Below are 15,500 nucleotides of genomic sequence, written 5' to 3'. Positions count from 1 at the left end.
CTGATTTGACTGGCATAATTGCAAGGGAAGTTGAACGCTTTCTTCCTATGTTGCTTTCATGATGAAAGTACCCCCCTCCCTTACATTTCATGGCTCTGGGAAATATTTATACTGCATGTGTATCTGTATCTGTATTTTTTATTTCTGCAGGGCTGAATTCAGGGGTGCAATTTTTGTTGGGGGAAATTGCAGAGGAAGGAAAGGATTAAACATCCTCATTCTGTTATTCCAATCAAATTTAGAGGCTCCTAAGCCAGTTGTGAAGTTCTACACTGTGTGATTTGGTGGTTGTTTCTTTACCCCAGACATTTCCTCCCCATTTCCTCCTCGGTGCAGGTGCTGCTGCCACAACTTACCAAACAGATCTTCGCATTGCTAATGTGCTTTTTGCTTTTTCCCAGTCATTCGTCCGCTACTCAGACTGCACCCATCGTCTTCTGTGCCTGGGTGGTGTCTTTTGATCAGGGGTTTACTTCTGGGTTTTGTTGCTATGAAATTAGTACTTAGTGAAAGGGAGCAAATTCTTGTGGTGTTTTAAAGATTAACACATTTATTGTAGCATCAACTTCCATGGTCTATATTGGATTAACTCACACAATCCTTTTGGTGTGGTGAGAATGTAGTTTGATTGTATCTAAGCAAAAGCATTGTTCATAGAGGTGTAACTAACAGCCCTGTGCCCGGTCATCATGTGATGTCATGATGTCACTTCTGGGTTCTCTGGAGAAGCAGACGGTAGCAGCTTCATTTTTGTGGCTGCCGCCTCCCTTTCTTTTCCTTCCTCTACAGAAGAAGGAACCAGGCAGCAGCCACATTGCAAAGCGGCATTTGCCTCCAGCACCACCTCCTCCTCTTCCAGAGAACCCAGAAGTCACAGAGAAGGAGGCACTGGTGGAGAAAAATAATTATACCCCCTTGGCATAGCACCTGGGCAGGTGCCTTTCCGGCTCCACCCTGGTTATGCCTCACACATGCATGATGCGATTTCTGCTGAATTTGTGAACTTCCTCAATTGTATAATTTGTGTTTTGAAGTGAGATGAGAGCTCTGCCTTTAGTGTTTTGTTCTGTGATGGCTGTTTCACACATACTAGCCATCAGCTCATGCTGCAGGTTGTCAGCTTATGAATAGATGTGTGTGAACTTGCTTGGAGTTGTGCTTGTTGTAAAGTAGTGACATGACTACTTCCCCCTGACTGAGTAGCAGCTGCACACATAACCACTTCACCTTTACCATAGGAACAGCATGCAATTCATTCTGTACTTGCTCCAGATCACTAAAAACCATCAACAAAATTGACAGACACTAAGTTCGGGACAGAGATGAGTGCTCTGCATGCAATACAGAATTAAGTTATGGAATTCACTTCTGCAAGTTGTGATAAGAGGTACCCTTTGCATACCAGTGAACAGTGGTGTGGGCCTTTGCTTTTCTTTCTCAGAAGAATCCAGCTGAACTGAATGGACCTTTGGTCCATTTTAGCAGGGCTCTCCTTATGTACATAACTTCTTTATCTCAGAATTAAAGCAAACAGCGTTGTTAAGAAAATGCACGCTCTGCATATGAATTAGTTTTCTCGGATTTCTGCTTCCTCCTGGGCTGGGGTTGGAGGGGGCTGCAGCTGGAGCTGAAGTTCCATCACTGTTCCACTGCTTCAGTGCTGCTGAATGCTGCCTTGGAGAAGGCGTCTTAAGGGCGGGCAGTGCAATATGGCTGCCCAGGCTGTGCAATATGGCCTTTATAAATGGAACTCCAGTGCCCCCTAGGGGGTTTCTGAACACACTATAGCATTACCAGCAGCATGCTGTTTCTCCCTTTTGCCCCCAGGAAAGAGAATATATGATAGCAGTGGTCAACCTCTCGATAGCTTCACGAGTGGGGTGTGAGCTTGTCTTGTCATGATGTAAAGGCTATGGAGAGACCTGCATCCTGATAACTGGCATTCAGCACTACCAGGAGAGAGGGCATGTGTAGCATGAGACTCATTCTGTTGGGATGGCCCCCTACCTGCCAGTCCCACTTGGTACATCCCTGTCAGCCCCAGTCAGTAGCTAAAGGCACCTGCTTCAAGGGATGTGATTTGCACTAATAGGTGGCAGTAGGTGGGGCTTGTAAGTCCCTAAGTGAGTCTCTTTCCCTCCCTGTCTCTCCCACATTTCTGAGTATGGTGGCAGTTTCTGCCTCTGAAACAGGTTTGCTGAACATTGGCTGGGATGAGAACCACCCTGGTGGTTAGTTAGTAACTAACTAATCTGTTAGTTAGGTTAGGCAGCCTGTTAGTAACTCCGTGTGTGTGTATATGACTGCCTTCTGCTGTGTATTTTATTTAAAGTAATTAGTTTCCTCTTCTGGGAGCCACCTTTTGGAACGTTCTTCAGTTTTCCATTTTGGGCATGTCAATACACAGTTTTGCCATGGATTTTAACATAGGTTCAAAAGCTGTTTCTCTTTTACTAGACAGCTGTAGGTCTTATGCCAATACTAGAACCAAGTCTTAGCTTAAAAAAATAAAAATAGAATCTTGCATATATGCTCACACACTTTTCTTGAAAGTCCTAAAACGCTCACAAGCGTTTGTTTTTGCCAAAACAGAGTTACTAATTCTCACAATGATTTCCTTCGTCTCTAGTCAGATGAATTTGTAACTTGAGCAGGATTCCAAAGCCATCTAAGAAACTGCCTGGAATACTGCTGTGTATGAAGCCAAATCAGCATAAGTTCGGCTATGTTGTGGACTTGATGCAAACCCACAAATGAAGGGGTGTGTAATAATATATTTTTCTGGAGACTGAAACTTGATGATTTGGTGTTTTACCATGTTATAAAACCTTTTGCAGGAAGTATCCACTGAAGGAAGAAGGCAAGCAGAAAATTCAAGAGGAGATGAAGACGTTAGTACCCTTGCAGCAAGATCTGATGAGAGGAACCGCAGTTCAAGGTAAGCAATTTTGTTTCTGGGTGCAAAACTTACTGGCGTATACTGTGGTAGATGGTTAGCTAAACAAATTTTCCCAGCCAGTGTGGAAGCAGTTAAATGAAACTTGCAGAGTTTTGTGGTATTTTCCTTTCAAATTCTTCCTTTTCAAAGACTTTGAGTGCTCAGCAGAATAATGAAGTTAGGTTTTAAATAACTCTTTCCATGTCCTCAGATTCTTTTCATTTAAAAGATGAGCACAGTTTTGCTTTTAATATTCTTCATCTAAAGTGCCTTTGTGAACCAAAGAATCAGTTCAGTGCTGAACATGAATACTTTAGTAGTCAAAAACATTGCAGGAGCAACAACCTGACATACAGGAAAACAGTTCTCAAATATTTCTTGCACATATGCTGGGGCATACTGCCCGCCTCACACACACCCCTGCCTTGATTTCTCTATGATGACTGTTATGCTTGTCCAGTCTTGGGACATTTATGCCAGATAATATGCACTAGAGATGTAATTTGCCCTAAATAAATACCACCCTTCTTATATTGTACTGTTGTTTTTTTTTAACTCTTCTAAATGATAATGATAAAAGATTGCTTAATATAAGTAAGCAAATAATGTTTCCTTTCAGCTCTTTAGAATTAATATAAATCATCTCAGGCAAGATCAAACTAAGGTTAAACACTTTTTTCATTCCCAATTATTTTAGTGGAGTAGTTAAGGCTAAGTTTAAGTCAGTGGGCATATGTGTTATCCCTTTGAGCAATCTATTGCAAACTGGCAACTTCTGTTAGTACTTGCCTTATGTGAAAACAATTTTAAATGAACCAGAACATTCAGGTGAACGTATCAATACTTTTGTTAAATTGAAGAGACTCTCTAGCAAACAGCTAATCTGTTTTGGGACTTCATCACTGCAGATTGGACAATATATTTAACCACTGTGCCATGGCACACTGGTGTGACACAAACATTCTCCAGGTGTGCCACAGGTATTTGGGAGAGTGTCCTTTATTGGTAGGGCAACTGAGGGATGTGAGCGCCCCATTGATAGTACAGTGTGCCTTGTCAATTGTCAAAAAACTGATGGTGTGCCTTGACCATTTTAGCACCTTGTCAGTGTGCCATGAGATGAAAAAGGTTGAAAATCACTGTGCTTAAATGGTCTTCTGTGTTTAAAAAAATCTCTGTGAAGAAGAAACTAGAGGACCAATTACACGTTGCATTTTACTTGTACAATCTGTGTATTAGTATGTTCATAGGTTGGTTTGCAAGTACATTTATTCATACATGTTCAACACGTACAGCCGTATGCATTTTTTTACTTATGTTTGAGTCCTGTTCCTGTTTAAATGAACTCGCGTGCACCAATTTACACAAAAAACATGTGTGTGTAGGTATGTGTATGTTCAGACAACATAAAGTGTGTGTATGTGCGCAATTAATAGATAAAAACTTTTTTCCCTGGTTTTTTCCCTGGTGCTTCCACAATATGAGTAACACTTAGAAGTCACAGAAGAGTGTTTCTCTTTTTTCTCAAACATGCTAGTTCTCTGTGTAAAATTTTCTTTGTGAGGAAAGTACCAAATCATTCAATACCCCATCTGCAATCTTAAAGTCTACAGTTTAGCCATGTATAAACATTTTGCTTGTGAGTGGCTACTGACTGTGTGATTGTATTCCCCCCCCTCTCTCTCTCTCCTGTTTCTAACAACTTGTTTGTGTACTTAAGACTCTCCCACTGTAATTACTCAGCATTTGCCAATGTTTCTCTGTTGCTTAACTTATTGTGCACTCCTTTGCCACGTTTGCTTAATGCTATCAAACCTCACCTCTTACATTTTGCAACGTTTTCACATGTGGTTCTAAGTGCCTTCAGACTTCTCAAGCATTGTTCATGAGTGTATGTGCATCTTGTCAGGACAGAATTGAAATCGGAAGAGGACTATTTTAGAACAGAATGTACACGCGGCTAGGCAATGTAGTTCTGACATTCTGTAATTACAGACTTGGGAAAATGCAACAAGTGCTTTTACCGTTGGTGAATGAAAATACTCTTGGGTGGAACTGCTCAAAGAGCTTTGGATAATGCTTGAAAGAGGTGCATATTCTTCCTGTTGGGGTGTTTTGTCTTGAGTGGGACAGAATATTGATCTGCCTTGTGTATATATATCACAGATTGCATCCTTGTGTCACTTTGCCCCTGCCTGCCTTAGATTGATTAGTTTTTGGGTTATGACTATGGCTGAGGAAGAGGGAAGTGTTTCTTTTTCTTGTTTTGAGGAGAATTCTTTCTTTATCCAGTTGTTTCTGTGTAGGGGGAAAAAAGGCAGTTTATTCCATGTTCTCAGGTTAACTACACTATAACTTTTTGTTGGCTCCCAGAGATTTTTTAAACTACTGTTGAACTATCGAACAATACCTACACCCAATTTAACACAAAATTACCACTGGCAGAAAGCAAGCTTTCTTATAAGCAGTGGCTTTTCTGACCTTAAGCTGCTAATGCATGCCACTGAAAGAGAACTTGTATAGTATACATTATATGCAAGTGTTATTACTATTAGTGAAAGATTTATGACTGGCTCTTCCTTATGTGATTCAGTGCAGTCAGGTTTTCTTAAGAGTGCAGCATGGATGTTTTCCCAGTTTTTTTAAAAATAAGAAAATTAGAAACTTGCAAATAATAATTGCTTTAATATGTTCAACTGCTATATGTAAGGAGAGATCTACCTCTGGACGTCTGCTGTCCTAGAGAAGCATTTACCAAAAACCATGGCCCACAGGCTAGATCCAGCTTGATGCTGAATCCCTCACTACCGTGAGCAACCGCACTGTTCACAAGAAGCCCCTCCGATCTTTGTAGTGCGACCCTCTGCACATTGTGCTGGGACTACTGCAGAGCCAAAATGGCTGCCGCAGCATCCTACATGCAACAGGGCAGCTGCTGGCAGCTCCTCGGGGGAAGGGGACTTTTGTTCCCTTCCCCTGGGTAAGGCAAGCAGTCCCGCAATGGAGCTACTTGATTCTGTAGCAGCCCTCGGGCTGCTGTAGAATCAGGAGCCTCCGTGTCAGGCCAGCAGCTTGACATGGAGTCTCTGGATGTGGAGGAGCAGAGCTCCTCTGGTCCTGCCTGTCTCCCACCCCGCTCCCTCCCTCCAGCATGTCTCCTCCACGCCTTCCCCCTGCTGTCCCCGCCCTGGAACACCTCCTCCCCGCCTCCCCCCACCTACCTCTCACTACCCAACAATTCAGGCAACTATAGAATGGAAGAGCAGTGGCAGTGCACTGGCTAGCAGCAGCTCCAAGGGCTACAGACGTGCCTTGTGGCAGGATTGCGACATTCAGCGCTGGCAGTGGACCGATGCACTCAGGATTGGGCTCTCAGTTACCAGGAACAGTTAGGGCATACCATATGGAAGGAATTTTTGCTGTGTGAACTCGCCCATAATTAAATTGATGATCTAGGACTTTGTTTGTCTATTTCTCTGAACTATCTGTTCAAGCCACTTATAGGAAGAGTAAAGACAGACTGCATTTTCCCGTCATCTGTTGCAATGTGACAAGTTCATAAATTAAAGTGTAATACATTCTTAGAACTAATGAGGTTGTCCTGTTCAACTTCTACTGCTTAATAGGATAGCCCTTGACATCCGAATCTCACTGCTTAACCTTTACCTTTTCTTAGGAGTAATTTCCTACCCCAAGACATTGTCACTGGCTGCCTGAGGTATGATATCCCCAAAGAAAAATGAGCTACTATTAGCCATTTCCTTTCTATGATCAAAAGCCAAATTACACTAGAAATGAATTGGATTTCCCATGAGAGTAACTCTTTATCCCAGCTAAATTTCTTTGGTGTACTCATGTTAATATTTATTTGTGCAATCCCGGTAATTGTTCAGCTCAGCTACACCATTACTGCATGGTCTTCAAAAGAACTCCTGACTGTTCTTCTTTTAAACACTAACAATGTCAATGGTTGGCCCAAAGTGATGTATGTAAAAAGGTGGAGTAGGTCTGATTGTTAGATCTTACTGAATTCAACAGTTACTTATTTGTTCCACTGAAATTGATAGGATGTATTTTTGAATAAGTATGCACTGAATTTAACTGTGAATGTGTACATGGAGTACATACACCACAATAGCACACTGTTCATGTATGTTTCTGTTTCTAGAAAATGGAGGTGTATGATAGATATTGTGACGTGTACTAATTTTTACGGTCAAGTACAATTTTTTTGCTGTTTATTTGTAAACACCACAAAATCTGTTAGGATAGCCAACTACTCCTCTCAAAGTCTTTTTCTTGTTTTTGAGTGAGGTGAAAAATATACATCTTGAATATTCAAAAAATCTTACTACTTTTTTCTTTAAACTATTGCAAAATAAATATGTAAGGTGACTCACATACCTTACCAGGGAAAAAAATAATAATGTGTCTGATGTGTTAGTAGGAAGGAATTCACTATGCTGTGTCATACAACCAGAACAAGTGGTGTTGATGGCACAGAATCTCACAGCTTAAAAATCCTAATGTGTGCCGTGCAATGCAATCCTATCTTGTACTGGAACAGGCAGGCCAGAAGACCTGTGCTCCAGCACAAGATAGGGCCCAAAGTGGCTGAAGCAGAGGTAAGGGCAAACTCTTCCTCTTACCCCGGGTAAGCCTCCGCAGCCCCAAGGGGTCTCCTCAGACCTGCGCCACTTCCAAAGGTGGCATAAGTTCAAGGAGAGCGGAGCAGCTTGCAACCGCTCCATGCTGCTCAGGAATAGGAGCTAGGATCTGGCGTATCTGCTGGGTTCCAGCCCCACCTCCCGCTCCCCCCACCCCACCCCCAGGACCACCCTCCCCTCCGGAACACCTCCCTCCCTCCTCCTCCTTGCCCACTCCATACCCTTGCATCAGCCGGGCTGAGCAGATGCAAGCCTCCCTGCCTGAGTCGGCTCAGAGGCTGGATTTAGCCTCCACGGACTGGCGCACACCCCTGCACCGGCCCAGCTGACTCTCAAGGAGGTGCAAACGTGTTTTACAGCAGGTTTGTGACCCTCCTGGGCCAGTGCAGGGGACCTTTGCGAGTTTGGATTGCGCCCTGAGTTTCCCTGTACTGTTAAGGGTTTTGGCCAAACACATTTTCCAAAACACTGCCTTTCAAAAGCTTGCCAATTTTGTGTGAGAATCATTTCTACTATATACGTAATTTTAAAGACCATATGCAGTTTGTGGCTAAGCTGGAATACACAAACCAGTCCTCAGTAAAGCTGGTTCCACACAGCTCCAGCACACTTCCAGGGAAACTGGATTCTGTATAACTTCTGCCCTTGTTTGCATATTACGCTTCTTTCAGGAATCACTGCTTGGGGTTGTTTGAACCCCTTGCGTGCATAGCAAACATCCTTGATATTTTGTCCAGTAAATTGCTAAGAGTGGTTTGAAAGCCTCAAGCACAACCCTGAAAACAACAGGTCAGTGCTGCATGGAAGCAACTTTTTTAAAAAGCGAACATTATGTTTGTCTGAAACAAATGGGAGCAAATCTTTTCGTTCCTACGAATGTGTCAGTGTCTGCAAGTCCTGATAGCTGGAGCCCCTAACACTGAATATCTGCTAAGACGGTGTATACAGACAATTTTTTTCCCCAGAGATGTGTATAGTAGAGTCCCCATTTCTCTCACTACCTATGTTTGTTTTTCCATCACACAATGGTGTCCAGTCAAACAGGTTGTGTAGGTTATGCTCGCATGCGAGATGGCGTGCATTGTTCTCTCAGAAGTCACTCTGAAATGTGTGTGAGTGTGGAATTGACATAGCAATTTTTTAGATTGTGAAGGTAAATAACAAAATATACTTTCTGCTTTCCCTAAAGTTTGAGGCTGTGCAGGTAAGGTAATAGTATATTACTTGAATTAAAAAAAAAAATGATGAAATCTAATTGATGCTGACATTGCGGACACAAGATGTGGCTTCTGAAGCACAGAACAGTGTATTTACAAAATTCTTTTTTTTTGAGGGGGGTTAAAAAAAGAAGACGGAACTTTTGAAGTCTGTAACCTCCCCTCCATCAAGAATTTCTGATGATGTAACATGTGGTACAAGCCGAGCCTTCTGTCACTGAGGTTAAAGTTGACAGTGCGTGTATGAACTTGTCAGTCTCATGAGAAGGCAAAAACAAGCCAGCTGTTGTGAGGCATGGCTTTGAAAACCATCTGTATGACAGCACTTGAGGCAGAGGCTAGAGCAGATTCCGTTCCTTCTGGCTCCCTGTCATGCATTTGCAAGGATGCAGCCTTCCTGAATCCAAATGAATAGCGGCAAATGTTTATTCATGCTGGTAAGTGAACACAATTTCGCATTATGGTAGCACACTGACTCACATTTACTGTCATTAAGTGCAAAGTTGATTTTGTGGATGTGTTTGCTTTGTCTTGCAGTAGTCATTTTATACAATATTTCTTTTGTTCTCATTGTCTGCAATGCTGCCCACAGCTATGTGCGGGTAAATCCCACTGAAATCAATGGGACTTATCATCATGCAGCCATGGGCAGGACTTATTTTTATGTGCCAGACCTGTGTGTCCTTCCCTGACTGCAGAAGCTGCTCTAAAATATTGCACTGGGTGAGACATTGAATAAGAGAGTACTTTTTCAATGTATGCTCTGGTTTCTGGAGATTTTTTTTTTTAAGAAATGCATTGATGGGAGACCTTTTATTCCAGCCAGTTGTATTCATTGTGTGTGCTGTTTTTCAAGGTGCTTTTGCTTTCACAGTTATCACAATGCGCAGAGGAATTAGAAGACAGTGTTTTTCCAAAGCATTTCTGTTCTGGGTTGAAGTCTGTTTATCCTTCATTTCTGCGGCTACAAGCCCGTCCTTAGCGGTGGGTTGAGGCGAGATGTTCATGCTTACAGCTGTGTGAGCTAGCACTGTCACTGTGGTGCAAGTTCAAATGGTGATTGGTGTGTGTTTGCTTTTCCTGAAGCATCAGAAGGCATGAGGCTTAGTATATATAAAAGTATTGGCTGGGATTGCTGAAAGTAAACGGTGAGTAAAAAGCCTGGTCTCAATGAAAAACGGATGTTGAAAGCTATGGCTGTTTTTGTTAACTGATGAAAATGGGTCAGGGGGTGGGGGTGGGGAGTGAAATGGATTTATTTTTGCTTCTAGTTTGATAGTCCCAGGAGAAAACTACTTGTCTATAAAATCTATTTTTTGTCTTTGTCTGCTGTTTTATTTACTTGTGTATGTTTTAATATCTAATGCACACATTAGGAATACTCTGGGATTAGACTCTTACGGGGGGGGGGTGTTTAATTGGAAATACACGCACATCCACAGGAGATAATCTTTTTTTAATGAAAAGGGTGGGAGAAATGCAAATGATTTTTCTAACAAGCCTCATTCTATGAATGACATTCCATTGCCTGCATGGCTACATGTGCTTCTCTTTTGTCCCTATGGTGGTTTGCCATTTATAGAATATGCTTAGTCTCTTGCTTTCGTTTTTTAAGTGGTTTGTCTTTTCACTACTGGTTTTGAAATCTGCTGCAAGAGTATACCATGTATTGTCATGGCTTTCTCTGCTGGGATGAAATCCTTTGGAGATCATCCGTGTAGAACAAATGTGATATTGCGCTGTAATATTGCTTAAACACAAATGTGATGTTGAACAGCAATGTCTTTAAAGCACTTTTCACTGAGTAACACACAGCAAATTCTAAAAGGATTATGTGCTTTAAAGCTTTTTGGTTGTGACTGGGTTTTCGTTAAAGCACCAAAGATTCAATTCCTGCATCATTGCAAGAGATCTCCTCTCAATTGTGTTCCGTGTTTCGTTGTTGACTGATAGCCACACATGCTGGCATGCAAGTAATGAAATGAAGCACTCATGAGAGATTCTGGTGAAACAGGCTTGACTGCCATACAGCCTGATCAATAGAAACCTGGGAGCAAGCCACAGGGAAATCAGAGGAATTTCAAATGGCTTTCAAATGGCTGTATGACTTGACTGCCTATAACAGGCTATGTATTGTATGGGATTGAAGCATATACACACTTGGCTTGAGCATAAGAGCAGTATTTCCAAGGTGTTCAAAGAATCTCCAAAGTGCTGTGCAACTGCAACAGCAGCTCTAAGGTCAGGAGGAATGCAGGTGAGAATTGTATTTGCCAAACAAGTACTTGCTATTGTTCGTTTGGTTTGTGATACCTTGTTTCATTCTTTCCTTTTTGGGCTTTGTTTGCAACCAGTTACTTCAGGCAATGTTTCTAGGGGAAAGCTATTTGTGTTGATGTGCACATACCATTCAGTAAGTCTTTCCTTTTCAAATGATCTTCATGCAGTTGTCATCAGCAGGACCCAGAAATGCATTTGTATGATTTCTTTGTTGCTCATGCGTCATTCTGTATCTCAAATTGTCGATAGAAATATAGATGCATGTTTAATTTTACATTGTTTGCAAGCAAACTTTCAGTTCATGTCTGTTTTTGTATGATATTACATATATGGTATTAATACTGACCTATAATCTAATTATAGGTTAGTATTGGTCCATAAGGATATTCTTCATTTCAACTTGTCACAAGCATCCCTCCTTTTTCCGAGGATAGCTTGGGGTTGTGTGGCAGAAAAGAACCCTGTGGCCTGATGATAGTCAGATCACTTCCTGATCTTTGCAATGAACAGAGCTGCTTGATTGCATGGGGAGAAAAGCTTTGTCACCACCTATGCTAGATTTGAACTGTAAAATTCCATAGCATATGGTGGTATAAATGCTTAATAATTGGCACCCATGGTAGGGTGATTGGCATCTGTGTAAGGTTTAGAGAGTATTTTGCTGTTATTCGGCTTTCAATTTTTTTCCAGCAGTGTGTCAAAAGTGAAGCTTTTGCATCCCTCTGCCCTAGATATTGAAGCTCTTGAAGTTTCATGCATCTCAGGCATCAGAGCTTGAAAGACTGAAGCAAAGGGATCTTGTACATTATGTTCCTATATGGCAAGATAGGATCTAAAGCTAATCTTGGTGTCGTTTGTAGGAGAAAGGATGCATAGACTGAAAAGTCATTTTTGACTAATAAGATTAATAAACTTTGCACTATCTCATCTGAAGGTCATTTAATCACCAATATTGGTGGGCCCATAATGGTCTATGCAGGCAACTTGACTCAAACATATCTTGTTGTTCTCAGATGTCACTACCCAGATGTCACTTGCCACCCCCACACACGCATGTGAAATAATTCAGGCCTATGAGAAATCGATACCAGGTGCCTCCCTACATATTTAAGCTGTGCCTCCTCTTCAGTGCTTCAGGTTGTATGCAAGTCAGTGCTTAAAACTGAGCACAAACAACAGTTAGATTTATCATTCTGCAGTTGCTCTCTTATTTTTGCTGTACAGGTAAATTGTTTGAAATACCTGGAGCAGTGATGCATTAGATGCAGTGATTCACTGGACCTGAGACTGACTCTGAGTCTGGAGAAAGGTTGTTTTCTCCTATTTTTAATAAGGATTACTTGGTTGTAATAACAATTATTTGACTTATCTTTTATCAGTCCACTCTTCCTTTTAACTCCCACTAATTATAGTGTAGCCTAAGCGTATTTATTACAGAGCTCACACAAGGCAATTTAGAATTGTATTATTATACCAGGTCCAGGAAGAGGATCTTGACACATGGAGTGAGCAATATGACACCTATTAATCATGTGGGTTTCCAAAGGACATGGGCAGGGACTCATTCAATAGCAGACAGACCTGATTCAATGTTTGTTGAGCAGAAATGGACAGAAAGATCTCATTTACTCTGTTCCCTTGCTGTCTGTGAGAGAGTAAGCGAGTATGCACATGTCTAAGTTGTTGATCATTGTCCCAAGACCAAAATTGTTGTTCGCACCTGGTTTATACTGAGTCATAAGAACATAAGAACAGCCCCACTGGATCAGGCCATAAGCCCATCTAGTCCAGCTTCCTGTATCTCACAGCGGCCCACCAAATGCCCCAGGGAGCACACCAGATAACAAGAGACCTCATCCTGGTGCCCTCCCATGCATCTGGCCTTCTGACATAGCCCATTTCTAAAATCAGGAGGCTGTGCATACATATCATGGCTTGTACCCCGTAATGGATTTTTCCTTCAGAAACTTGTCCAATCCCCTTTTAAAGGCGTCCAGGCCAGATGCCGTCACCACATCCTATGGCAAGGAGTTCCACAGACGAACCACACACTGAGTAAAGAAATATTTTCTCTTGTCTGTTTTAACTCTCCCAACACTCAATTTTAGCGGATGTCCCCTGGTTCTGGTGTTAGGTGAGAGTGTAAAGAGCATCTCTCTATCCACTCTGTCCACCCCCTGCATAATTTTGTATGTCTCAATCATGTCCCCCCTCAGGCGCCTCTTTTCTAGGCTGAAGAGGCCCAAACGCCATAGCCTTTCCTCATAAGGAAGGTGCCCCAGCCCTGTAATCATCTTAGTCGCTCTCTTTTGCACTTTCCCATTTCCACTATGTCTTTTTTGAGATGCAGCGACCAGAACTGAACACAATACTCCAGGTGTGGCCTTACCATAGATTTGTACAATGGCGTTATAATATTAGCTGTTTTGTTCTCAATACCTTTTCTAATGATCCCAAGCATAGAATTGCTTGGGTCTGTCTAGCCCAGTGTTGTATACTCTGAATGGCAGCAGCTTTTCAAGGCCTCAGGCAGGGATCTTTCCCAGCTTGGCTAGAAAAGTTCCTTTAACTGGAATTACTGAAGATTGAACCCGGAATCTTGTGCATTCAAAGCATTTGTTCTCCGATGGGTAATGTGTTTGAAAATGGTGTTATTTACCTTACTCAGAAGTAAGCCTGTTGTGTTCAGTAAGACTTAGGCTGTAATCCTATCTTACTCACCGGAAACAAACACCTTTACCTATGGGGGAACGCACAATCAAGGGTCCTCAAACAGAAGGCCTTTATTATGGGTAAACTACTGTTTCCTCAGCACCAAATGGAGTCTGTATTACTTCCTTTGTTTTCAAATATATAAGGCACCTTATGTACTATAAAAGTACATATCAGAGATCGTACAGTGGTGTGATCTGTCAATTGTAAATGAAAATATGAAGGTACCACTGAATTTGATAAGTAGGGCATTGAGCCCAGATAATTCAGACAATTTCAAGGACTCTGCTTATGGGACTAGACATGTCTGAGCTAATAGCCCCCATTGTCCAAGTTGCTCAAGACATTATGCACTACTCTTTCCATTTCTTCATCCATTTTATTCTCACAACATCCCTGTGAAGTAGGTTGGGCATACAACACCATACTGGCAGTTATTAAGCTATCCCCCTCCCTTACCCATGACATATTTTCCTAGAAATATTTCCAAGACCTTTGTATCTTGGAAGTTTTTACACATCTACACTTAAATAAGTTGTTCCAATAAAAGGCACTGCCTCCTGATCACTTAACTGTGCTTCTGTTAAAAAGTGCTCAGGCAGTAAGATATGTTGTTCTGTGGGATAGTCGCTTTTGGAACAAGAAGTGAGAATAAAGATCTTGTTTATTTATTTGGAGTATTCGTGCCCTTTCTTTTCTTGACCCTAATCAAAGCAACTTACAAGATGAAACATTAAAGATTACAATGTACAAATACATAATATACATATTATATATTACTTTAAGAATAACAATAAAATACCCAATATACATGATACATATCTTATTTAAAATGGCTAAAAATTCTCTTTTAGAGAGGATAAAAACAAACCAATAAATCAATAACCAGCAGATAGATGGCTCACCAATCATAATGCATAACCTGGGGGAAGGCCATCAAACCCAGAGACCTAACTAGAAGCCAAATGAAATAAATGTGTCTTGAGCCACTGTTGGAATATCGTAACAGGCAGTTCCCAAGTCCTCCAGATGGAAATTCCAAAGCCTAGAAGCCATCACCGAGGCCCTGGGGCCTCACCATGAACACTGAAATCCCCAGGCATCAGTAAGCTGGGGGACTCCAATGCCACCACGTGGGCCAACTCAGGCAGGAAGACTATTGGGCAGCAAGGTAGTCGGTACACAACAGAATCCCAGTGTTGTCTTGTTTATCCAGCACAACACAGAGGCACTCAAAACTGACTGTGCATCCTTTCCTACTGGTGCTCCTTACTGATAAGTTATCACAAACATGTTTAACGGCATGTTTGCACCAGCTAATGCCGGCGCAATAGTTGCTGTGCCAGTGCTAGCCCAGTTAGGATTGGGCTGTAAGTCTCTGTAATACCAGCCAACTTGGCACCCTAGTCTAAAATCATATTCCAAATGTGGGAGCACTTATCTGACCTAGCAATCACAAGCAGCTACTTTGGGCTAGAGGGCTCACTGTCAAAACCTCTGTTTCTTCAGGCTGAGGGAAGGGCTGGAAGGAGGGACAGTCCACAGTGACTGGTCCTCTTTCTCTTGAAATAGCTAACACACCTCACACTGCCATGTCTCTCATGATGTCACCCTTTTTATAGGGATGACTCTGTCCCTCCCAAGCATCACCCAACACATTTTTCCACCTTTTTTCAACATGCTTTT

The 15,500-nt window shown here is 41.9% G+C and overlaps 1 protein-coding gene across 2 annotated transcripts in view; it reads left to right on the top strand.

Moving 5' to 3' along the window:
* Positions 1-15,500, top strand: part of SHROOM2 (shroom family member 2) — a 143,219-nt gene that overhangs the window by 101,269 nt on the left and 26,450 nt on the right. Inside the window, exon 5 of one of the 2 annotated variants that reach the window (XM_066621617.1) lies at positions 2,838-2,891. In XM_066621617.1, coding sequence (XP_066477714.1) covers positions 2,838-2,891 — 54 coding nt within the window. Of the gene's footprint in view, positions 1-2,837; positions 2,939-15,500 lie in introns of both variants that reach the window. The other variant, XM_066621616.1, reaches the window with a different exon arrangement.

Source organism: Tiliqua scincoides, chromosome 3 (assembly GCF_035046505.1).
Source record: "Tiliqua scincoides isolate rTilSci1 chromosome 3, rTilSci1.hap2, whole genome shotgun sequence".
Taxonomy (NCBI): Eukaryota; Metazoa; Chordata; class Lepidosauria; order Squamata; family Scincidae; genus Tiliqua; species Tiliqua scincoides.
The sequence above is the reverse complement of the archived record's forward strand: the minus strand, read 5'-3'. Positions and strand labels throughout refer to the sequence as shown.